The sequence below is a fragment of the Crinia signifera genome, chromosome 4, assembly GCF_055691185.1.
Source record: "Crinia signifera chromosome 4, ASM5569118v1, whole genome shotgun sequence".
NCBI lineage: Eukaryota > Metazoa > Chordata > Amphibia > Anura > Myobatrachidae > Crinia > Crinia signifera.
The window spans coordinates 181,448,950-181,476,322 of NC_139220.1; the positions used below are offsets into that span (position 1 = coordinate 181,448,950).

Here is a 27,373-nt window from a genome sequence, read left to right on the forward strand (position 1 = left end):
TAATTAATTTATTCATTCATTCATTTATTGGCAAAAAAAAAAAAGACCCACCTATGCTGATAACCTCAACTTGTTGGTATCAGTCTGTTCTATACTTTACTAAAGACATAACGCATGACACACAATGGAGAGTATGGTGACAATTCCCCATGTTATGCAATTGGGACCAATCTGCAGCTAAAGGCCAAAGCTGCTTGAGAGGTATGCATACACTATGGGGTTATTCAATCTGGGCCGAGGTTTTTACCAGACGAAAAAAAATACAAAGAAACACCTACCAGTATTCAATCATGCGCATTTTTGCCCATTTTTGAGTACATTTCAGCCAGGTGAAAAATCTGCATGGGGATTGAATAGGTCGAATTCACCCAAAAAAACAGGCGAAATTGCCTGAGAAGGACCCCCTGACTCTTAGTTATGTTGCTGCGTATGGCAGCTACAGCTTGGAGAGCCAAGGTAAAGCCGATGAAGCTGTCCATGAAGAGGCCGCTGACTAACTTGGCAGACAATCTCTTCCAGGCCATTACCCAGCACCATAAACGGAGGCTAGCAGCTCCTGCAGGCCCCTGAGGCGGTAATGCCCCACTGAAGCTGGGGGGCACTTACTGTGGGTGACAGAGTGGCTGGGGGTCACTTACATTGTGTGTTACAGGAGCCGTTGCTGCAGATGACACAGGGGCATGGTGGCACTTACTGAAGGTGACACAGGCACTTGCTGTGGGTGACACAGGGGCACTTGCTGCAGCTTACACAGCAGCAGGGTGGTACTGACTTTGGCAATTATTGCGGGTGACACAGACAGGGGGCACCAATTGCTGGTGTCTCAGGCAATTGCTGTAGGTGACTTGTGCAATTATTGCAGGTGACAGGAACAGGGGCACACTTATCAATTTTTTTTTAATTTTGACAGCAGATAAGAACCACTTGACCTTACTGTGAATCGGTTAATTACTGCAGATTACACGGGCACTTACTGTGGGTGACACAGGCCAGGGGCACTTAGTGTGGGCAACACAGGCAGGGGGGCACTTACTGGAGATTACAAAGACAGAAATTATTCTGTGAGTTACAGTTAGTGCGGCTCCTAACTTTTGTGGGTAGGGGGCTGCCTCTATCCATAACAGTGAGGTGACTCCCTGCGCAATGGAGCCAGAACCCAGTGCATGTGCAAAATTGGCGGCTTGAATGTGCATGTGTAAGCCACTGGCTTCAATGGGCAACAACCAAATAGGGCTGATGACCAGGTAGGGAGTGGCTTCCCACAGGAAGCCAGATCTCTGCTTTACCCCCAGTCTGGCAGTCCCAGAGGGAGGGAACATCTCCCAATGGGACAGCCTGTCATTTGGGTTAATGGCAGGTGACCAAAGCCCTAAAACAGGTCTGAGCAATAAGAGTCCATCCAGCTGTTGATTAACTACACATCCCAGCAAGCTTTGCAACAGTTTTACTATTTGGCCATTTGGCTATTTGGCCATGCTGAAACTTGGGCAGATGGAGGGGGGCCTGTGGTTCCCATGAGCCTGACTACAAATTGCTTCTGTGAAGCAGTGGCTGAGATCAATCGTGCCTGCAGTTGGACAGATTATGGTGAAGAACCTACACTGATAAACCATTTCAAAGAGAGGTGCCCCCTACAGGCAGATACCTTAGTAGAAACCTCATTTATTTCTTTGTTATTTGTGTAGTGCACACATATTCTGCCAGTTTATAAGGATTTTGGTTAATTAAACATAGCAAATGTTTTTGGAACTGAAGCAGGATGACCTTGATTGGCTCTACCATAGATAGTCAATAGTTTTTTGAAAATCAGAAAGAAACCATTGATGGTTGAGATGTGGTTGTAAGGCTTCCTTATCACTTGGGAGATGAGTGGGAGGAAGGTTCTACAGTATATTATCTCCTTTATTACAAACATTGCTCAGTGTCTGTAGATTATTGTTTTATTAGGTGTTGTAAAACATCTGGTTTCTATATTTAGTAGTGTGTTTTGTCTTAGTTGCCTAATATATATATCTGTGTTTTGAGTTCTGATAAAGCAGCATGGTATAAGGCTTATTTGTGTTGTTAATGAACTTTGACTTGTAACAAACTTTCCCGATATCCAGTATTACTTAGTGATGTCTGTGGCAGAATGTGGATTTGTAATGTCGTTTGAAGAATGTAATGCTGTCTTGAAATAATTCTGCCCTGCAATGAGTAATTTTTAATTTTGAATTCGAATAGAGAAAGATTTTGCAATTACCAAGAAAAATGCTGCAGCTATAAGAATGTTAACAAACAAACAAATTATTCCATTAAATAATTTAATAAATAATATATAAACAATATATAGTTTCTATAATAAGTTTATTTTCCATCCTGCGTCAATTAAAAATCACGTACCAAAGCAGGCGGTATGACCTCCCCGTAATACAATTGGCATACATACAAAAACATCAGTCCTTATCAATGTAGGTCAAGAATCACGTACTGAGGTGAGAGATATGACTTCACCACAGCACAATGGTACACCACAGCACAATGGTAACGGGTATATGGAATAATCCCTGCTCAGACACGGTGACAGGACTTCAGGCCCTACGCATTTCGTCACTAGGACTTCCTCAGGAAGAGAGATCGAGAGAGGGGAAGGGTGTCAGGGACAGGGAGAGAAACAGGGTGAGCAAAAGGCTGTAAAGGGGTAGAGGGGGATGAGCAAGAGAGAGAGAGGAGGGGTCAGAAAGAGAGAGATAGAAAGAGAAGCAAGAGATAAAGAGGTGTCATGGATAGTGAGGGAATGAGAGAGGGGAGAGTGTTAGATAGAGAGAGAGAGAGAGGGCAAGAAAGAGTGTGTCTGGGATATGAATCTGAGAGAGAGGCAGGGGCTGTCAGGAAAAGAGATTTGCAGAGAGATAGAGAGAGATGGTGTCAGGAAGAAAGAGAGTGATCCAGAAGCAGATCCCTCCAACCCAAACAGCAGCCAGATCCCACAGCAGAAAGCATGTATCATATCATTGAGCCAGGTTTGACAAGGTACCCAAACAGACAGTCTAAACAGACCCTGTGTCACCAGTAGAAGGGTGGTTCTGACCATGAGATCATGGGTCATAGATTCCCGCCTTAGCGACACTGTCACTGAGGAGGCAGATGGTAGCAGACTTGAGACATGTCCCCTTCATGCTAGGAGCCTGGCCACAGCTGACTCCATTTTCTCTAGCAGATTCACCTCTGCCTTTCTTATATACTACATACATACATATATGGCTTCATACATATATAAATACACACACACACACACACACACACACACACACACACATATATATATATATAGTGGAATTGACTTACCTAAGTGAGGTTGGCTCCACCACCTTTATTGACCGTAAACATTTTGTTCGGTATAAGGAATACCCTCACTGTTGTAATCTTGATATCCAAATTTATATGTTGCGTGGCCCCTGATGAAGTCGTGTTGACGAAACGCGTTGGTATTTTTAAAATAAAAATAATGCTCTTTTGAACGAACTCTACGTCTCATTGCTGAACATCTGAATCTGACCATGGGGTACTTATATGTTAGTTGGGCGCCCAATTAGCATATGGACGGTAACGTAGGAAAATCGCACAATATCGCATAGCATCGCACCTCCCGCAAAATCGCATGTGATCGCATGCGATATTATAGGGTGTGCAATGCCATTACATGAGGTATACAATAATATGAGTGTATGTCCTAAAAATAGCTTATATGCACCCCCCCCCCCCACACTATCCACACCACCTTGAAGCGTGGCGAGCGGCGGCTCCGACCTTTTCATACCCCCACTATCCATGTCGGCGTGGAGTTGAATTTATATAGTGTGGCGAGTGCAGCGAGGCGAGCGGACGCGGACTACTTTGCATGTATTCCGTGTCCCCTCACGGGGCTTGCTGCGCTCGCCACGCATTAAACCTATTTTTGGGACATACATTCATATTACCTAATGTCATGGCATCACACAACCTATAAAATCACATGCGATCACATGCGATTTTGCGGCAGATGCGATGCCTCAGGGCTGAGAGAGCACTGGATAAATTACATAGGAAAATCGCATCACATGGGCCATGCGATGCGATGTGATTTCCCTACGCAGAATAGCCCACTAAGCAAATTGCTTAGTGGGCGCCCAACCAGTGTCGGATTCAGAGGGGGCACCCGGGCACGTGCCCCCCCTGTCATTCAATTTGTAGATGAGGACCAGAGCTTTCCAACGAGCCCAGCTCCGTGTCTCTAGCCCCCCGGGAAACTGAGATATCGCCTGGCAAAGCTGTAACATTTTTTCCCCATAGGATAATATGGGACCCATCAATTCCGACCCCCACCCAGGCGCTGCTCAAACCCCCTGTTTCTTCTTCTTCCCCACCCAGTTCCGACGGCTGCCAGTTCCCCCCTGGCATCACAGGAGCTTGTGGTTGATGTCATTCAATTCCAAATCGCTGGGCCTTCAATATGATACCAGGATGGTCCATATTGGTCAATCGGTTCCAGAGATATAGCGTGTAAATCGATTTTTTTTTTTTCTTTTTGAAATGTAATTTCATGGCTGTTCATGTTCTTTGAGGGCAGATTACTCTGGAACCAAACGTTCCAGTTTCACTGGACCAAAATCATTCAAAGCCCACTCAAAAGTTCTTCAATATGATACTTGTCTCATGTAAATGGGACAGTTAGTTCCGAAGATATAGCTGGTTAAATGAGATAACTGGTTAAAGGGGGGGGGAGGGGTGGTTTTCTCTCCCCCTCACACCAGAAAATGCAGGGACTAGGCTGGTGTAAAAGGGGCCAACCTGGGAATGCATTTTCTGGTGTGAAATGGGTATTATTTCAAATAGCTGGGACCTGCAGTGCTCGGAATACAGCCAGGCTCTGCCACTGTCAGTGGCTATCACTTCCGCCTGGCGGCGGCTGTCCCCCATTTACCACGAGCATGTATTCCCCGTTGGCAATGAGCATGTAATCCCACATGGCAACAAGCATGGAACCTCTGGCAATGAGCATGGAACCCTTGGCAATGAGCATGTAGATAAGCAGCACTTACTGTATGTAGCATAATTTTTAATAGGCATTATGGTGTTTGGCATAATACATAATGGACATCATGCCGTGTAACTTAACGTACAATGGACATTATGGTGTAAATCAGGCATGTCCAACGTTGGCCCTCCAGTTGTTGTGAAACTACACATCCCAGCATGCTTTGTCATGGTTTTGCTATTAGACAATGCTAAAACTATTTCAAAGCATGCTGGAATGTGTAGTTTCACAACATCTGGAGGGCCAACGTTGGACATGCCTGGTGTAAATGTTTAATGCGCGCCTTTGGTGGACAATGTCCCTGTTTATGAAGCGTATTGTGAATTTTGTCTTAATCTGTGTGGCATTATGTGAATTCTGGCTCAATCCGTGTGGCATTATGTGAATTTTGTCTCAATCCATGTGGCATTATGTGAATTTTGGCTCAATCCGTGTGGCATTATGTGAATTCTGGCTCAATCCGTGTGGCATTATGTGAATTTTGGCTCAATCCATGTGGCATTATTTGAATTTTGGCTCAATCCGTGTGGCATTATGTGAATTTTGGCATCATGTGTAAGGGGCAAGTATAATGGGGTCTAGTATTTTGTTGCATAATGTGTAGAAGTTGTATATGGTGTTGTACACTACACTCAAGGACATGCCCCCTTTTGAGTGGCCACAGCCCCTTTTCCAGAGCGCGCCTTCGGCGTGCGCACAACTACATCCTTCACTTTTGTTGCCATGGTGGGCCTGCGTACTTTAAATGCCTGGGCCTATTTTTAATCCCATTGCCACCCTCTCTCTGCCGCTCTCTTAGCATATGCACTGGCACCACTAACACTGGCCCTCCCCCACCTAAACCCTCTTTTATCATGGTGCCCCCCCTGTCATTTTATCCTGGATCCCCACTGCGCCCAACTAACATAAGTACCGACCATGGAAATGAATGACTGTATTATCATGTTGTATATGTATTAACGTTAGGTGGTACAGTAGGAGTCCTGGATATAGACTCACTGGACCTAAAATCCGATGGCCTGTGTGAGTGAGCTTTACAGGAAGGTTTATTCTCCTACAGACACCGCTTGTTGCATTTGAACTTTAATTACATGGAACTGCACTTCCTTTATATGACAGATAAGAGTTCATTAAGGTGCTGTTTACTGAAAAATGCATTGGTGATAGGAATTTTCCTGTATCACAGAGGTTTTATTGTGTTTTTATTAGACTGTTGTAAATGATCTAGGACTATTATTAGAACAGAATGCCCTAGTTGACCAGACTTATCTGTACTCTGAGTCCTGAAACAGAGCCGAGTTATGTGTTTTGCTGTTTATGAACTTTGACTTTTAGCAAACAAACTTGTAATTGTATACTCCAGTTATAGGAGGCAGGTATTCTAAATACAAAATCATTTTGCATAATACTTTCTATAAGTATGGGTCTAAATGCCTCTACCTTTGGATAATGTGTCTGTGTGCTGTACAGTGTCAAGAATAGAAAAGTCTGGTGCACAGCCTAATTGTTGGATCAGAACATTTAAATATCCCCTTCAGTGCTTGAGAAAGGGTTCAGCTTTTGGTAATGTTCTCCCTACACCATACTTGCCTACCCTCTCGGCATGGCCAGGAGGCTCCAGAAAACCGGGTCCACCTTGAGGCCCCCCTACATTTACCTCCCCACATTCCTCAGCTGATCAAGTACATGCATTCACAGCTCTTCAGGGACACAAATCATGTAATTTTAGCCCTCCTCTCTCAAGAGCTGTGAAATGCAGTATTATTTATAATGGGGGCAGGGCTTGATGACGTCAACCTCTGAAATGCTGCAGAGGGTCTAAGAGGGGTATTCAATGCTCTGACAGCAAGCTATGATGGTGAACAGTGCCGATAGCTCGCCGTCAGAATATTCAACTCCCTCCCCTTCATTAGCCATTTCCACCTCACTGATTCCTTTCAGTGAGGTGGAAACGGCGAGTGTGGCCATTAAAATGGCAGGGCTCACCACAAAATACAGTGGACTCCCTGCATTTGCGGCAAACCTCACCGTTCCAGGGGATCCTCGACTCCTCTGACGGTGAGGATTTCTTCCTAACATTGAATACGGTGAGGAGGTTTGATGGCAAGGATGGCTTTTCGGCACCGAAATTAGACCACCTTTGCGTAGAAAACCCCTTCGCCGCAGCATTGAATACCACCCTAAAAGTGGGCAAAGGTATGCAACAGGGTAGACACACCAGGAGAGTTAAACTAATGGTGGATGATCTATGTAGACTAGAGGAATGGTCAAGAGCATGACAATTACATAATGCCAAAGAAATCACTTGGCTCTCAAAAATCCAAAGACTAAATATAGTATAAATGCCACTATATTGGAAACTACTGAGGAAGGGATCTAGGTGTCACTATTTCAGTGGACTTAAAGAAAGGTAGGCAATGTAACAAAGCAATGAAGAAGGCAAGTTAGATGCTTGGTTGCATAGGGAGAGGTATCAGCAGCAGAAAGAAAGAAGCAATAATGCCACTGTATAGGTCATTGGTATGACCTCATCTAGAGTACTGGAGGCCATATCTCCAGAAGGATATAATTACATTAGACACATTACAAAGAAGGGTAACTAAAATGGTACATGGCCTACTGTCATATTTAAAGTAAACCAACCGCCCATATACAGGGGATGAAGCCTTAGTGTATGTTGCACTGGTTTTTTTTTTTAATCCTATCACAGGATATCAAAAGGACTTTGGGAGTGTGGGCAGGTCTATGTGATGTCATGACATCACGCAGTAGTCACGCAATGCTCCTGTGGGAATGTTTTGGATGGCCAGGATATCTTTATGGGGCCCCTTGGGACCTGCTGGGCCCTAGACAGGGACTTAGGTTGCCTTGTGGAAAATCCGCCTCTGAGTAACGCTGCCATTTTCAGTGTCTTACTACTTTTGTTAATATTGTGCAGTTGTTGGGAAAGTTTCTCCCTACATTGAATGATTATCGTTCAGTTGAGATCTTTAAATCAAATTTTGGTTTACCTAACTTGTGTGAATGACAATATTTGCCCAGTGTTTGGCATTTGGGTGCAAACCACCCGGCATTTGGGAGCAAACATACCAACCAGCTCACTAGTGGACTGGTTGGAACAATTTTTGGGTAATGTGTGGCCAGTTTAAGACTTCAACACCTTTCTGATTTAAGGCCCCCATACAGCCAATTCTCCTCCAAGCCGCCCCCGGCAGCTCCCCGGGAGGTTCACATACAATTTAGGACTTGATGTGACATTTTTTACATGTGATAAATCGCATGCGATTTATCACATGTAAAAAAAAACAAAAAAAGGGGAGCTGCAGGGCGGTGAGGAGCAGTGGGGGCGGGCGGGCTCTCAAATGAGTGGCTGGCGGGGGGTGCCAGTGAGAAAGCATTGCAGCCGCGGTGGTAATCCGTTAATCCGAACAGAGGGACGGGTGGCGGTGATCAGTGTCCAGCGCGGCAGCGGCGGCTATTACAACTTTAAAATAACGTGGCAAATGACTCTCCAGCTTTTGATTGGCTGAGATAGAGCACTCTCAGACAATCAGTGGCCGGGGAGGGAGGCCGCTGATTGGCTGAGAGTGCTCTATCTCAGTCAATCATTAGCCAGACAGTCATTTGACACATTATTTTAAAGTTGTAATTGCCGCTGATGCCCACCCGCTGCACACAGTGACAGCATGCTGATGATCACTGCCACAGTCGCACTGCTTCCTCACGGGTACCCCCCGCTCACTCATTTAAGAGCCGCCGCTGCAGGAGGTTGGACATGATTCTATATGCTGCACGTCCGTCCTCCTGATCCGGTCTGATGGGCACGGGACCACGCATTGGATCACATGCGATTTTGGTCCGATTTCACGCGATTTATCGTGGAATCGGTCCAAAATTGCATAGTGTATGGGGGCCTTAAGACCTCAGCCCAAGCCCTTACCTTCAATTTACAATTATTGGTGCAGAGCCAAAGCATTTCATTCCCAATATTCTATCTGTTTGAAAGATCTTGCAAGTACATTTATGGCACTGAAAAATATGAGAGAAGTCTATGAAATTATATGACCATTTGCCATATATTTGTTGATACCACTGTGGCTAATAATGAACGATTTGCTGATATCATTGACGGTGTTTTATAGAAAAAAAGTTCTATATGGTTACTACAAACATTGTGTTTAGTGTTATTATTTAGGGGCCACAAGTGATGCAGCTACCAAAATTACAAGTGAAGTTACTCGCCCCATGAGTGCACATGTTCCAGCATACAAAATCTGCGAGAAATTAAAGAAGATAGATATGCAGATCTGTGAACTGAGATACGGTACGTATTATACAAGGAAGGGCATTATCGTAGTACTAGCCATTATACAGAACATTTGATGCTAAGCATAAGAATGTCTGCTCCAACTGATCCCTTACCCTACTGCAAAACTGGCCAACCCAGTCCTCGAGATCTACCAACAATTCTCATTTTCCAGACCATCTATCTGGTGCACAGTTGTAGTCATTACTAATTGTAACATTTTCAAACATGTGCTGCATTCATTCCTAACCGATACATTCTACAGATCACACGAGGCCTCGAAAACATGAACTGTTAGTAGATCTCGAGTACCGTTTTGGCTACACTTGCCCCACTGCATACCTAAAATGCCATGCTGACATATTTACTATTCTCATACACTTACACAAGCACACATTAGTAACCTCTTTAAACTTATTGCTGATAGAAAACAAAAACATTGAAGAATGCAAAATTGATTTTCACAAAGTATCAGTGACCAGTCTGGTGTGGAATCATATTCAACATCACCTTCTAAGAAGGAATTTGCAAGAAGGAGTGAAACAGAATAAGGCCCATAGTTCCTGCAGTACCACTTATAGTCAAAAGGTGGTGATACAGGGCCAAACAGTATTACCAACACATATTATTACAGGCTGATTTATTTATTATTTATTTATTTGCAGTTTCTTATATACAGTAGCGCAGCAGATTCCGTTGCGCTTTACAATAGTAGACAGGGATAAAACAAACTGGGTACCAACAGACAGACTTGGAGGTAGGAGGGCCCTGCTGATGGAGTCATATATAAAAGCTCACCTTTTATACACTGAATTTCAGTATTTGTTATACTTCATATCATTAATATGTATTTTTCAAAAGTGTTATATAAATAAATAAAAGAGAGTAATGTATTTGGCATTCCTAAGTTTTATCCACTATGTATGTAATTTTATTTTTACCTTTTGTGTACTACTCTCATAAGCACTGTAAAATACTTACAAAAAATTAAATTGTGTAATAGTCATCTTTTCTAAAGGAATTGTTCATTTTAAACCCACTGCAATGTCCTTTTTTAAAGCCATAGCAGCTATTTAAATCTGCTAAACTTAGTATGACAAGGATAGTTGCATCCATACTGGTAACTCCTAACATGATATGCACAGTTAGGGGTGGTACTGGGATGTTTGCGCCACTAGCAAAATCTACATTTGAAATGTTATCTTCATCGGTAGACCTGCTACAAGGGTGTGTGCCGTAGCTAAGGGACTGGATGGGTCTAGGGTCCTAATTCATGTTAATTCGGAATGGGGTAGATTTGTCGCTTTCCAATGTTTAGGGGTCTGCACATGCTGTTGTAAACTCAGGCAACGAACGGCCTCGGTGAGTTTGTTGCAATGTTCCCAGCTTACAGGGCCAACCGGAAGAGTGTAGAGGGGTACTGCCTGGGGTCTCCCACTCTAACCTAGACCATGACCCACAAACTCAAACCTGCTCGCTAGTCCAATGATCCTCTAGAGATCCAACTCCACAACTAAGCATGCCCGCTATTGAAAACCCCAATAGAGCTCTTGTTAAATATCATGAAACATGAACTTCATTTGGCAATTACTGCATCCAATTCTTAATAAGTTAATGTACAGGATTGGATTAACCTCTGGTCTCCAGAGTCCGGACAGATTTACAATTACTACTGGACTGACCACAGTAATGTGCCTCTCTGCAGGGCTGAAGCTTCAATTTACGTCACCCAGGGCAAGGCAGTAATTTGTCTCTACTTAGTCCTCCTCCCCTTCCTTAGAGCACATATGGGTTTCACATCCAGCGCCATTTTTTGCAATGTAATTGATTGCCGCTTTAAAAAAAATGGGAGAACTCTCAAAATATATAATTTTCTGATTCTCACACCCTATTATATTTGGCCCCTAAATTTACTCATAGCAACCAATCAGATTTGGTCTGTCATTTCTCTATTGCTTCCTAAAAATTGATAGATTCATAGTTTGGGAACTTGTATGTATTTGTGATTTGAGCAATTAATTAGTTCATAGCTGCCTACCCTCCTGCATTCTGCAGGACACTCCCTGAAATAACAGCAATTTCCCTTTCTCCCTCATTAGTCTAACAATCTCCCTCATTTCACCTAGCCCACATTACATTGTTACATCATAGTTACCTCCCCTCCTGCATTCTGCAGGAGACTCCCTGAAATAGCAGCAGTCTCCCTCATTAGTCTAGCAATCTCCCTCATTTGGGTGTGGTATAGGGGTCCGACAGTCGGGATACCAACAGTCATTAGCCCGACGTCGGTATCCCGACTGGCCAGACTCAGGAAGCATGGTGAGTACAAAAAAGCCCCTCGCCACGCTGTGGGCACGGTGGCTCGCTGCGCTCGCCACTTACTCTATTCTCGCTCTATGGGGTCGTGGACCCCCACGAGAGAAAATAGCAGGTGGCTGTTGGGAACCCGGCTGTCAGTGTATTGACAGTCAGGATCCCGATATCGGGTAAATGCCTGTCGGGATCCCGACTGTCGGGACCCTGTCCGGCACCCCCTCATTTCACCTAGCCCACATTACACTGTTACATGTTTGTTGAAAAAAGGAATGAAAGAGAGATACATTTACAATATTAAATTATTAGCACCATTTCCCAGCACTTTAGCAAGTATAGTAGCTCTTACTAACTGCTTTGGGGCAGTACATTTGGATATAAGCCATTTTAAAAGATTCCTCTCAGATGTAGCAGTGCACACCCACGATTCAGGGTGCCATGTTCACAATCTCTTTTTACAATCTCTCCATATATGGAACAAGACACGCCCTTTGGGTGGAGCATGACACACCCCCTCAATGGGGCACTGTGCAAAATTCTACTACCAACTATAATCTCCCTGAAACTAGTTTTCAAAAGTAGGCAAGTATGAATTAGTTAGTAATATTGGTACTTGTGTATTTTGGCGGCGCCCCCGATGTCCGTGGTACGATGAACGGATCGCATCGCATGCCATGCACCCGATGGCATGCGATGCGATGCGACGCGATTCTGACCCCCTATACGATCAAAAATCGTATAAGCACCCTAAAGGGTGCTTTTGAGCACCCTAATGGGTGCTTACAATGTTAAATGCACCCCCACGCCACCCCCCCACTATAAACGTGAACCCGAAGCGTGGCGAGCGCAGCGAGCCTGCCAGGGGCGGCGGTACGCGTCCTACGACCTTTTCATACCCCCACTATCCACGTCGGCGTGGAGTTGAGAATAGAATAGTGTGGCGAGCGCAGCGAGCCACCGAGCCCGAAGCGTGGCGAGGGGACGCGGATACCTTCACAGGTAAACGCGTCCCTTCGCGGGCTTCACAGGTATCCGCGTCCCACCCATTAGGGTGCTTATACAATGTTTAATCGCATCGCATCGTATGGCATCGTATGCCATGTACAATGGCATACAATTTCAAAATTGTATGCCATCGTGCACTATCGTACGATATCACGTCGCATCGCATACCATCGTATGCGTTATGGTATGCGATGCGATGGGCGCCGCCAAAATACACAAGTACCGTAATATTTATTATGCTCATTGGTGATTTATCCAATGTGTGACTTTCTATCTATTACTCTAAAGTCTGTTTTTCTGCACACAGAGAAAGAATTTGATCTAAATTCCATGGACCTGGCTAAGATGAAGGTGGCAGACCTGAGGAAGATACTGGATAAATGGGGAGAAGCATGCATCGCATGTATAGAGAAAACTGACTATGTGCAACTTATAAAGGAGCTGGCTCCCAAATACACTATAAAAAGTCAAAGGAATGATCTTTGAAACTACCATATTTATATTTAAATAATAATAATTATTGCACAGGTTTTATTTAGTATGTGAATACTATATTTCAATGTAACAATCAAATAAAATAACCATTACATCATCATTTTCAGTATATGTATAATGGTCTTTTTCCAGTCTGGAGAAGGGAGCAATAACCTGCAGATGTATGTGCAGGTTATTGGACATTGCAATGTATAACCCTATGGAATATTTATAGCACCACCATTCAGTGAATTTATAAAACAAACATGTTTCTTTAACAAATGACTAGCGCATCATTTGAGTTATCAGTAGTTTAAATGTTATCTAATTTGGAGCAGTAGAACACACTCCAGAGCCCTCTGATTTAGGCAACTTCTTTTTCGCTAACCCTGTATATATTTATATCATGCACCATTAGAGGGGAAGCTAACAAACACACAATACGAGGGGTGTGCAATTATTTTTATATTTACAAACAAAGGAGGTGATTCAGGTTGGTTTGCAAAAGCAAACTCCTTCTTTAAAAGACAAAACCATGTCCACTGCAGGTGGGACAGATGTAACGTGTAGAGAAAGTTACATTTGGGTTGGGTGTGTTCAAAAATAAAGCAGCCAGTATTTACTCGACACAGAAACAAAATTACTCACCCAAATGTAACTCGGTGCACATGGTTTTGTCCATTAAAGAAGGAGTTTGCTTTTGCAAACCGACCTGAGTCACCCCCTAAGTGAAGTTGTTTTTTTAAGTAACCACAAAGGATTATTTGCAAAGTTGCATGAGTTCAAACCACTTGGGGAAGCAGTTGGACCAGTATGAAATCTGAACTGAAGCTTATGTCTGGACTGTACGGTGGCTCATGTGTCCTTGAGCCAAAAATCCACCCCTTTTCAGGGGTGCGAGTTCTTATGTGGCATCTGCAAATGCTTTCCAGCACTTGCAACAGGTTTTAGTTGGCATATCAATCCCCAGTAACTGTGCACTGCTGCACGAGTGGTGCAGTAGCTACATGACCAGTCTTGGCCACAAACACAGCCATCATCTGCTTGCATTGGAACTTCTGTGGTTGTGCACCTTTAGCTGGGGTGCACTTTGCCGACAGTCTTAGGATTGAAACCATAGCTCCAAAACTCTTTGCCACTGATGATCTTTCACAGTTTAAGTGACCACCATCAAACCTGGTCAGCATGTTGCATCACAAAGTTACATAAGCCTTCTTCTGCTCTTGAGTCAGATGATTGAGTGTTTCAGTGTACAGAGCCTCTCTTTCTCAGGCCAGTTTTTTCATATATCATCAAGCAAATGGATCCGATGAGATGCTTATCTCCTTCTCTAACTGGTTCACAGTCATGCTGATGTCCCTCTTAAGTATGGCCTTTACAGCAGCGACATTATCCTCAGTGATGGTAGAAACAAGTCAGCCGCAGTGCTCCTTGTCTTACAGGGACCATTCCCCGTGCCAAAATTCTGCAAACCACTCAAACAAATGTTTTTGTGTTTCCTCCCCAAAATCAGCTCACCATCTGTCAAACTCTCCTATGGTTGCAGACTCTCATATAGTTGTTGAAGATAATGGCTCTATAGTGACCTCTGTTGGGCTCCATAATGAGTTTATAAAGGAAGTGAACATGCTGACTTCTTTGGCGTGAATTGGTTGTTATATATAGTTCTGTGCTAAAACATTTCACAAAAACTTTACACTTCACAGTTCAGATTCTGTTGACACTACCTACCGTATTCACTGCACAACTGGAAACTTATTGCACACCTCTAGTGCACAATTTATAGCAACTATTCTTATGAGTGAAGTTCCCCTCACACATCTCCGCGCTGTGGGCCCGATTCGAACCTGATTGCTGGGCTGCAGAGTTGATTACATCGGTTCTCCCATTCAAAGCCGCTGTGTTTTCTTCGACACTCCATGTAAATAGCCGGTTGACGCTCCCAAACGCCCACCGTCTGTCAATCATCATGCGGCAATTAAAAGACGTCGGTGGCTTTCACTGAAGGATGACCTTGTGCATCACAGCATTAAAGCAAGAATTATTCTAGCAGGCATTGGGCCTGTGACAATATTGCATGCAAAATACAGCACCCCTAGATGCATGTACATAAGAAAGAGATACATGTGCAGAGCTACAACAGGGAGATTGATATCAATGTCCCAAACCCACAGCATGATTGACATGCTGCAAGCATTTGTGGACAGACATGGGTGGGAAAAGGGATAGTTTTTGAAAATGGGGGTATGTTGCCCCTGTTTTGAAGGCATGCCGAGGCTAGGGTTTGTGTGCTTAAACATAGATTTCCTGGCCCTATCAGATGTTTCTTTGACCATTCTAAGCTTAGACTAACTGAGATGGATACAAGTTGGGAGAGTTGGAGTCATGTAAGTTGATGATCAGGATGCTGACACCGGAATACAGACACTGGAATTCTGACATCCTAATTGGTAAGTATTTGGTCTGAGCTAGCATGTGGGAGGGAATGTGTGTGTTTGGGGTGGGGGTGGGAGGGGGCACAGGTAAGTTTAGGCACTAGTGGGGGGACTTTGGGTCAAACTGCGGGGATCGGGGAGGAAGAGTTATTCACTGACAAGGGATGGCGTGGTCCGGGTTCTACATAATTTTTATTTCTACTGCGATTTTGCATACTAGTTAGAATATAGTTTAAAAAACAGCAGGGTCTATGACAATGGAGTACGCTTATCAGTAGATATATACTTACATAAAATTCTTGGCTGACAACAGATAAAGGAGCTCTCTTTTGTGTTGGCATATTAAGTAATGTAGTTGTTTTCAGCTTAAGCAGATGATTATAATGATAATGCAGCCATGTGTATAATTCATGTCTTATGCTTACATTATGCTGTTGGCTGCCAAATATTTTCTGCTGAGGTTGTCACTGCATACTTAAGCACACTTTGTTAAAAAGTAACAGGGTCAATTATATTTCTATTTCATGCTGAGTGAGAGAAGTCTTGTTTGAAAACAATAATGTTAAATCTACATAATGTACACATTCTGCAGCAATTCATTGCTGAAAATATTTAATAAGATTATCAGTAAATTAGTCAATGAAATGCTGCTACCCCTCCCCCACCACCACCACCAAGACCACCACTCCCATGCTGATAATATATAACAGTAGCAGGGATCTGTATGTCAGACAGTTCAAGCATTTTAACTCTGTTCGCATTATAACTTTTGACGTTCTGACTGTCAATGATTGAAGTACCTCCCCATCCATAAATGCTCATGCATTATATTAATATTACTTATATTCTGAAATACATAATTAATAAATATTAAACAGAAGATGAATTCCCTTTTCACAACCGAAACTACAGGGACTTGCATAGGCAAACATGGAGGGGGGTTCCAGATGCCCGGAAACCCCTCTCCAATTGGCAAGTTGCTCAAATTTAGTCAACAATAGCAATGGTATGATTACTTGAGCTGCAGCAACATAGAGCAGTGTATGGGACAGAGCAGAATTGCTACACATGCCCAGTGGTAACAGCTTCTACCAAGTTTTCTGTGTGTGTGGGGGTCTGAGTCCTCAGTCAGTACACTGAACCAGAGAGCAGCTGCCAGAAAGAAGATACAGGAGCCTAAAGATAGTCTACAGCGTCTAGATGCACAGTAACGAAAGTTAAACACAAGCATTAGGTTTAGGCACAAGGTTGACAGGTTTTTCAAATATGACATTGGAACAGTGTTGTCACAATAATTAAGAAACCAATAGCATGTGCTTCATAGTCTTTAACAGTAGTAGAAACAAATTATGCTCGAATGATTTAATAGGCCTTTAGTCTAGCATGGGGAACAAAGAAATGTCATCAATGTTTGTATGGACAATAGATCACATTGATAACTGATCATCAGCCATTGGTATCAATTTCCAAACCTCAAAAGGGAGATCGAGCCATGACAGTTGCAAGTCTTGGTCATTGTTCCTGGATGCACACAAGTGACATTGACTTTAAAGAAACAAAACTGTATGGCAATGCTAATAGTCATGTTTCCCTTTGCCCGAATGTGAGGAGAACAATGTTAAAGATCAACTGGAAGGGTATCACAACATGTTGATAGAACAGATACCTATTACAGCGAGGAAGGGCTGTGTGCTGCCTAGAGTAACTGATTTGACCACAAATCTTGGCCTACACATGGTAATGCTCAATATTTTGGATTTTCAGCTAGGAGAGATAAACCTGTTAATCCTGGGTAGTAATACCACCAAAACTAAAACAAAGTTCTGGAACATTTGCATTAGGGTCACCTGGACAAGGTGTAAATGAATTATTGTATGGTGGCCAAATTAAAACAAAGAATTTGAATGTTGTCAGTGCAGAACGGACGGCTAATGGTTAGCATTACTGCCTCACAGCACTGAGGTCATGGGTTTCATTCCTACCATGGCCCTAACTGTGCGGAGTTTGTATATTCTCCCCATGCTTGTGTTGGTTTCCTCCAGGTACTCCGGTTTCCTCCCACAATCTAAAAATATACTGGTAGGTTAATTGATCCCATCAAAAGTAACCCTAGAATGAATGTGTGTGCATGTACATGTGGTAGGGAATATAGATTGTAAACTCCACTGGGGCAGGGACTGATGTGAATGTTCAAATATTCTATGTTAAGCGCTGTGGAATATGTGTGCGCTATATAAATAACTGGTAATATTATAATAATATGTCAGGTAATTCACTGAACATAGGGGATTATTCTGGTTCACTCGCAAAGGTACATTCACTCTCTAATGGACAAAACCATAAGCACTGCAGGTGGGGCTGATGTAACTTGCAGAGAGTTAGATTCGGGTGGGGTACTTCAAACTGATATCTATATTGCAGTGTAAATATAAAGCAGCCAGTATTTACTCTGCACAGAAACAAAATAACCCACCCAAATCTAACTCTCTCTGCAGTGCGCCTGGTTTTGTCCATTAGAGAGTGAATTTGCCTTTGTGAGTGAACCAGAATAACCCCCATAGTCCAGTTACACTCGAGGAATGGCAATCAACTCCATGGCAGCATGCACATATTAACTTTGCTGGCCCATTCACAAATTATATATTTCTTATTGCAGTAGTTGCTCATCAAAATGGTCAGAAGTCAAAGATGAAAATCACAACATCTGAAAAACCTATTTCTGTTCTGAGATCCATCTTTGCACGAATGTTTAGTAGACTTTGTTTATTTCATTTAAGCATACCCTCTATCAGGATGAGGCTGCTGGGCATGTGCTTTCCTGTCCTTAAACACATAATAAAATGTTCCTAGTATCAAGTTGTCTGGTATGTGCTATGACCTCAACTATAGGTAAGTTTTCTATAGCAACACATTTTCGTTAAACAATTTGCATAATGATATTATGGGGAAATGTAATAGAATGAGAGAATCAGATTGCAATCATTATACTCTTCAATATCAAACTGGTTTTGCAGTGTAAATGATTGCCGCTTTAAGAAACTGGAAATTTCTCACCAAATCTCTCACTTTCTGAATCTCTTATCCTATTACATTTCCCTCTATAAGTTTCTCCTTAGGAATTTTCCAAAATTTCACAAATGTGCTCCCATTGTGAACCTTTATAATTGTATGTCAGTTTAGTATGTAAACCTTTAGAATGTAAGCTCTAACAAGCAGGGCCCTCTCTCCCCATGTGCTTTCCTTAGAATATATCTCTACCACTGTTATAATTGCATCAGGGTCCACCGTTGCAACTGTCTGTTTTATTTACCATGTACTTCTCCTAATTTGTATTTGTACTGTAAATCACAATCTTTCTTGTATTGTTCTTTGCTCATCTATTGTATTGTCTCCTGGGCCCAGCAGATTTTCCCTGATTCCGAGATAATCCACAACTTGCTTATTAATAGTTTTCACAATGTCGCAAGTCTTGATGTTGTCAATGGAATCTCCCTTTGTAAATGAAATCTTAGCACGCCTTTAGTCCCATCTACAGTATCTACACAGAGGCCATACTAGAAGTAAATATTTGATTACTTCCATGTTCTAGCTTTCATTTTAGTTAAATGTGGCTTTTCTTTTCACAAAATTAGCATTTGTCTTACAGTAGTTAACCAAGTGCATGCCCTCCAACATGACCCATTCCATTAGGTATAAAATGCTCTGCTCCTGGACTTCCATCTTACTGTATGGTTGCCATCACCTGTGTTGAACTAGTTAATAGATGAGATGGGTGTTTCAACACAGGTGACGGCAATCATACATTAATAGGGAAGTCCAGGAGCAGAGCATTCTGTACCTCATGTCAGAGGATATGCAATTGCTATATCCAATATAAGGAAAGATACAGTAAAACCCATCAGTGAAAGTTCATATCACTACAAAGCACTGATGGCCTCGCTACAATGTTCACTGCAACATGATGCATTCCCAGCAGTTACGAGGTTAATTATTCAGGACCCTGACAGATCCTAAACGTGTAATCTTGATCTTCATTACAGACATCATTTTCAATATATTTTTGTTCATCAATATTTTAAGGGTGTAAGAGTAGAAGGTTATTCTTTTGTTATGATGTCACTGATACACACTTGGAGACAAGCATGCTTCCTACGATCAGGCTACACTGTATATTCACATGAAGCCAGGTAACTCCATATGCAACGCTGTAGCTTTTCCCTGACCTACACTTGTAATAGTAGATAGCTGCCGAGCTGTTTTGCTGGATGTTTTACTAGCTGCTAAAAGCTTGGAGCATAATGAAAGGAATTTTTCAGTATATTTCCCTCTAGTTACCTCAATGGCCGCACTGTTTAGAACCTTGAGGTTGGAGCAATCGGACCAGGATAAACAAAGGATCTTTCTTTTTCAGGGTCCCAGAGGATTTTAGAGAGTCACTAGATCTCTCTCAACATTTTATTACTTCATGATCCATTTTCTGCTCATTGACTGCAGGACCCTAGTACTGTAATCTCAAGATTGCAATGTTCACGAGAAAGAATTGTGCTGTTTGTGGAGAGAAGATTGAACTGTGAAACCTGTCCCTCTGCACCAAGTGTATGGTGAGCAGCGACACTTGTAAGTTGAAGATACTGTATCTCGCATACAAAATGCATGCATTCCCCTGTTCAGGGTTTCTGACCTGCTTTGGACATGAAAGGGAGAATGTGCCTTTTGACCATTCTGGCACCAGTGCACTCGATGTGCAAAAGGCCAATGCTGGATCTGTTGTTATTAAGCAACCATATGCACATGTATCCTGTGGACAAAATAAGAAGAAGGATACCGTCCCAGCAGATAGAATTAATCAATGTTGTTATTCAGAAAGAAATGGCATCAACAAGTGTAATTCAAAGGCTGATGCACATGGTGACTCCAAGCTGTCAGATACCAACACTGCCTTAGGATCTGAAATTAATGCTGACTTAGTCTCCATCCAAACTCACATTCCCAGGCCATCAATAATCACCGTGTCAACGGTAAGTGCTACTCTGTGGGAACACCTGATATATGGAACAACAATGTAAGATGCTGTGAAGTTGTAACTAAAGATTTTATGTAAATAGCAACAAAACTGCATTGTGGTTGCACTGACCTCACTGCCTATTGGCGTGGAGCAAGGCTAATCCATGTGTCATGCAAGTGGCTAGTTCCTTACTCACAACTGCAGGTGCTATCCTGATCTTGTGTGCAAGTGGCACACCCTGCATACCAGAGGAGTGGTGTCTAACAGATAAATAGGACATTTTATTTCATTTAATACCTTTCTGTATTCAATTTGTATATTGCAGCACATTATAGGCAAAAACATACATGTTATTAGCTTAATTGCAGCACCCCAATAGTGGCAATATACTGTATATGCTATAAGTGTACTTCCAGCTCCTTAATGGTGACTCAATATATGTTGTGACCTAAAATGCAGCACCTCAATAGCGGCATGCGTGCACTTTGACATATAACCAAAGAAATACAAGACACGGGTCACCACTATTTTTCGGATTTGTATCATTATATGTATTTTTGTAAATCTATTCGAAGAATAGTTTAGTTTAGATTATAGGATTAATAATTATATTTTCTTTTGATTGATTTACAGTTGGTTCTTACAAAAACATGGCATTTAGAAAGATTACAAACTAGCTTTAAATGTAAATTTATTAGTTGTTATGGAAAAAGGCATTTAACTTACAAAACTACATTAAAAAAATCGAGATTCAATTTGTTTTAAATAAATTACATTTTAAAAGACAATTTTGTTCCTAACCCTGGTTTATTTTAAATTTAACACACCCATAGCTCACTGATCTGCTATGTATCATAGGAATTCATAAAATTACAAACTTAGCAAAAAAATTTAAAATATTATTATTATTATTACTTTCAGTAGTACTGATCATTGATAAAATGTAGTCAACACTTTCAGCATTGACCTTTTCTGCCAATCACTAGATTGATACACTGCTCCTAACTGCTCTTCAGATCAATGTGCACAAGTCATGAAAGGCTTTTGTGTAACACTCTCTTTCCACATACCAGAGATGGGTTATTATTAGGCCCATGACAATTACTTGTTCAGCAGGCTACAATAATACGCACAAATTTAAACATGAATAGATATGGATCGTTTCGATCTTCTCTCCGTCCATGAACGTCATTATGGAAGTAAATTGACAGAGCTCTGTGAAATATTTATAAAGACACCTGCACTTATTGTTTGAAAGAATGTTATCTTATTTAAATGTCACAATATGTTTCTAAGATATGAATACTATCAAGGGCGTAACTACCATAGGTGCAAGGGATGCAGCTGCAATGGGGCCCAGAGCTGAAGGGGGCCCACCATTGCTGTCTAAGTAATATGTTTTACATATATTTATCACCATCAGTTGCTAAATAGGGGGCCCTTAAAAACCTTTGCCATGGGGCCTACGAATATCTAGTTACGTATACTATGTAACCAGTCTCTGCATTTTATGCCTTACAATATTTGAATTAAAAGATATTTCAACCGAGGTAATTGATTTGCTTTCCTATCTATACATTTTTGTGTGACTGACCAACTTTCTTTCCATTTTTAGTGTCCCCTCATATTTCTCAGGTCTAATTACTGTAGGTCAGGCATGCCCAAAGTCAGGCCCGGGGCCAATTACGGCCCATGCTGTCATTTCAAGCAGCCCGCAGCCTCCAACTGGAAGTGGGCAGAGCATAAGACGTGGGAAGCACAGGACACTAAAGTTGGGGCCCCGGCGAGCGAGCCTTTACCTTGCTGTCTGCTGCAGTGAGGAGGTGCCGGCCGCCACAGTCAGATGTGTTTGGCGTCCTACCCCTGCTGCTGCAATCGTATATCACCCTACTCCACAATCACAGTGACAGCAGTGTTTGGGGAGGAGGGCAGCAAGGGGGAAGCTTGCTCCCGTAACATGCAGAGCGAAGGAGGGTCAGGCTTGGGGACATACAATGAATGGAGGCACTGATGGACATTAAGAGAAGGGGGGCAGGCTGGGGGACAGAGTAAATGGGTGCAGAGTGGGGTACATACAGTGAAGAAGGGGCAGGCTGGGGGCCATACAGTGAATGGGGGCAGGCTGGGGGAAATACATTAAGGGGCAGGCTGGGGGACATAGAGTGAATGGGGTCAGAGTGGGGGACCATTCTGATGTGATTAATGATTCAAAGAATGTCAGGCTGAATTGCCGGCCCCCACACATTTACACTTCACCAAATCTGGCCCTCGTCGCAAAAAGTTTGGACACCCCTGCTGTAGGTATCAGATATAAACAGAAGCCTGAGTAATATGCACTCACAATCATTTTGGAAAGTATGATTGAAGCTTCAGGCATGCTGTGGTCACTTTCTCTAACTTCTCCGCATTTGACTGACAAGTTAGAATGTCATTTTTGTTTTCTATTCCTTGGGACACCCTGTATACTTTTTGACACCATTATACAGGGTGTCCTAAGTCTGGAGACATGGGCCAAAAATACATATTTTCAGGAAATGAGCTGAATTACATTTTCAACCATATTTTATTCAAATGGCATATTAACAAATAACATTTTCAATATGATTTCCATTATTTTGACAATGCCATATTTAATCTGTTGAGGTAAATAAAATGTTAATGAGATTTCCTGTGTGTCTAGACTTTAGGGACATCCTGTACTTTGATTTGGTACAGATATCTAATTAAAAGAGTTAGGAATAACATGAGCAAATAATTTAGAAGCAATTTTTTAAAAGGTGGATTTACAATTGAGGATTTTGGAACAAGCAAAAAATAAAAAACAAGATAAATAGCGTAAAATGTGTCAATTATGGCTGGTAATACATGTAATATACTAGATGTTTTCCTTGGAGCTACCTATTTTTCCCCCCCTCCCCCTCTCTATCTCTCCCTATTTTTTTTTCTCCATAACCCTCCATCATTCATAACCCTTCATCAATATCTCTCCAAGGCTTAGTAACTATGCACCATAGACAATATGGACAGAGATATGGTACCAGGCAAACAACTCATAACTGCCATGCTACAGGCGTGTTTGAAAACCAATCAGATAAAACAAAAATTGTTGCCTAAAATGAACAGACTCGGTACAAACCCGTTTCCAGATTATATGACTACCATTGAAAAAAGGTATATAAATAATGTAAATTTACTATAATTACATTAGAAACATAAGTTATATAAAAAGTTTTATTCAATAAATATGTATGGAATACATATGGCAGGCCGGCAGTTGGGATGACGGTCAGAAAAACCATCAGCGGATTTCCAATGCTGAAAATACAGACAGGGATGAGGTAAGTATATTTACCTTCTTCGTGTATCCGCTAACCTTCCCTACCCGCCAACTAACTCTAGTGCCCCCCCACTCACACACACCTTCTGCGTAACCCTAACCCTCCCCTAAGTGCCTAATCCTAACCTTCCTTGTCCGCAAGCTAAACCTAACGCCCCTTTCTTAGTTCCTAAGTCTAACCCCTCCCCCAGTGATACATTTCCTTTTAGGCACTTGAGACACATGCCAAGGGGTAGCACTTATCTGGGGCACAACTTAGATGCTCATGTTGGCACTGTCAACACAAAGTGTACCAGTACCTACAATATATTTGCACTGTGGTGTATCATATGCCATCTTGAATGAAGAGTGTTTGGGCAGGATATGCACATACTGCCCCTGTAAACTGTCCTACTTAGTAAATATATATATATACATAATTAAAAAAATGTTTAAAATGTCATAATTAGTGGAATTTTTTAATTATACTTTTAAATTGGTTATCATAAAATGAGAGCTTTTAACCAATCAATGAAAACAATTAACAGGCAGGAGAGGGCGGCCATTACTGTTATGCCTAGGGGTGCAAAAATCCCTTAATCTGCTCCCACAGCCTAATCCTAACCCACATCCGAGTGCCTAAACCTAAATCCACCATCCCCCTTTAATGGCCTATCCTTAGTCTGCATACTTGCCAGTATTTTACCATCAACATTGAGAGAAGTGTCGGTATTCCAGCATTGGTGGTCTGGCTGTGTGTTGGGATTCCAGTGCAGTGGGATTTCAACTGCCGGCATACACACTGCGGGTAGGTTAACCTCATCCAATATATATAGAAGGTTATACCTTTCAATTATTACATAAAATATCATAAACATCTATGTTTGGTGACAGTCTACATAAGTTGAACTAAAAACTGACTGCTGCGCATACGATTTATCTTATGTGCAGCACATCCGACCTCCATCTCTGAGCAGTTGCACATGGGGCCACACATCAGGTTGGAGCAGATGTCAAACACATTTGGCCACTAGTGTATGGGGGCCTTAATAGCTTAATTTTTCAATACTAAACAACTGAGTAAGATTTGGCAGCTTCACCTTGCAAACAAATTAGATAGATACTTAAGGAGCGTATTCAAACTTGGCCGATTTTTTCAACAGGAGAAAAGAAAGGGCAAATATTCGCTTTTCAATATTGAATCACGTGTCCGTTTTTTAGTACATTTTCACCCTGCCATTTCACTTTCTGTGTGTGTGTGTGGGGGGGGGGGGGGGGGGGGGGGGAACAATCGGCATAGGCAAATATGGGCGAACAAGGCTGCAAATTTTCCAAAACCACATACATTTGTGGCCACGGTTTTCGCTGATGCTGGATTTTTCGACCAGGCAAAAAAAAAAAATCAGCACTGGGATTGTACACGGGTCCTCTTCTAGATATGTTTCCTTTGCAGTAATGTAGATAGCCTATCAACCATTGAGAAGTGTTTTCTTGGTACTTGTTTCCTAACACGGCGCCCCCGATTTTGATTGTATTACATCTTATACAATCGCATCGCACGCAATATAGTGGCATGCGATGCGATGGGATCCAATTTTGTTATTGTACAAATTTTTTTATGTTAAATGCACCCCCATTGGCAACGCCACCCCCATGATCAACGCCAACCCGAAGCATGGCGAGCGCAGCGAGCCTTGCGAGGGGCGGCGGTACGCGTCCTCCGACTTTTTCATACCCCCACTATCCATGTCGGTGTGGAGTTGATTTTAGATAGTGTGACGAGCGCAGTGAGCCACCGAGCCCGAAGCGTGGCGAGGGGACACGGATTACTTTACATGTATTGCGCGTTCGCTCGCCACGCTTTGGGCTCGTATTCCACATCCGCTCGCCACGCTTCAGGCTCGCTGCGCTCACCACGCTATATAAAATCAACTCCACGCCGACGTGGATAGTGGGTGTATGAAAAGGTCACTGCCCTTCACGTACCGCTGCCCCTCGCGGGCTCGCTGCGCTCGCCACGCTTCGGGTTGGCGTTGATAGTGGGGGTGGCGTTGACAATGGGGGTGCATTGAACATTGTAAGCACACATCAGGGTGCTTGTACAATTAAAAATCGCATTGCATGCCATTTGCTGCCATACAATGCTATGCGATATTTCATTGTACAAGCACTCCTGTTAATTTTGCATGAATATCGAATTGCATGCATCGCATACCACTAAGTATGCTATGCGATGGGCACCGTGCTAGTAAACAAGTACCATTTTCTTATTACCGATAGCAACAGCTCAGAAATGAAGATGACTATATCATTCTTTATTAGCCACATACAGCAACAATTTTATGAAATCTAATTTTGGAAAAAATGTCCAAAAAGGATAGTTTAAGAAAACCTTTTAGAAAAGCCTAAAATAACCAATGATAATAATACACTTAAAGTTTAAGTTATAAAATAAGAAATGACAACTATAAGTGGATACCTGTACCTTAGGTAGCATATAATTAAAATTCCAAGATTATTTAAATTGCATGGATTTGCTGGGTTTTGAGAAAAGTAAATAAGTCAGACATTCTTATACAATAAGTCATTTTGAAGTTTACCTTTAATACGTTTCTTTTGACTTTAAAGGATGTACATTTCTTTACTGAGATCCTGGTTATTGTTTTAGGGGGTTTTATGTGATGTTTTTAACTTAATTATTATTGCTATAGGGCCTGATTCAGAATTGTACGCTATGTCAATGTTCGATTACGAACAGACTGCCCATGCCCCGCAATCTCACTTGTATATGTGTAAAGGTGCCTTTGCAATTCCAGTTGCAGTGGATAATTCTTTGCATAGTTATTGACAGAAAGTGACCATTTGGGTGTGTTAGCAGGGGCTGGCAAAAATGCAGGCATGTCTCTGCTGTTTTAAAGGCATGTATACAGAATGTTGTCAGCTGCCATCTCCTACATAGAGAATATTGGCTCTTGGCTCTCTACTGCTGTGTCTAATCTGTGTAGCCCAGTGACGTGCGGTGGTGGCTGTGTACAGAGAGGCACTGCCGCTGACTGCGGTACACTGGTACATTCCCTCTGGGATTGCCAGAGGTTTGCTGCAGGTCTGTGCAGCACCGGAGCGCCCCGGGGTGTGTGTGTGTGTGTTTCCTTTGTAGTACGGGATGCGGCGGGAGGTATACAGTGGGAGGTACCCGGCCGCATAGTGGCCAGCACTGGAGGGCACCAGTCTGGAGAAGGCCCCCCCTGGATGCAGGTCGACGGCGTCCGCAACTGTTCCCCCCCCCAGCATCACCCCCAGTGGAGTGACTTGGCGGCCTTCTAACAGCAGAGGATTGCAGCAGGGGTAAGTTTCCCGCAGCACTCTGCTGGTAAAGCTGTCGAATCCCCACGTCCCTTCCGAGCCACATCACCCGGCACCCCTCCCACCCCATCGAGTGACACGGCCAACCCAGGGTACCTCC

General features: G+C 42.6%; 1 protein-coding gene across 1 annotated transcript in view; it reads left to right on the plus strand.

Annotated features, from left to right (window-relative positions):
• The window catches only part of CDNF (cerebral dopamine neurotrophic factor), a 51,876-nt gene extending 38,601 nt beyond the window's left edge, over positions 1–13,275 (plus strand). Inside the window, exons 3-4 of the mRNA XM_083183105.1 lie at positions 9,239–9,380; positions 12,988–13,275. Of these exons, the coding sequence (XP_083039231.1) occupies positions 9,239–9,380; positions 12,988–13,166 (321 nt within the window). The 3' untranslated portion in view covers positions 13,167–13,275. The remainder of the gene's footprint in view (positions 1–9,238; positions 9,381–12,987) is intronic.
• Positions 13,276–27,373: the final 14,098 nt, after the last annotated feature.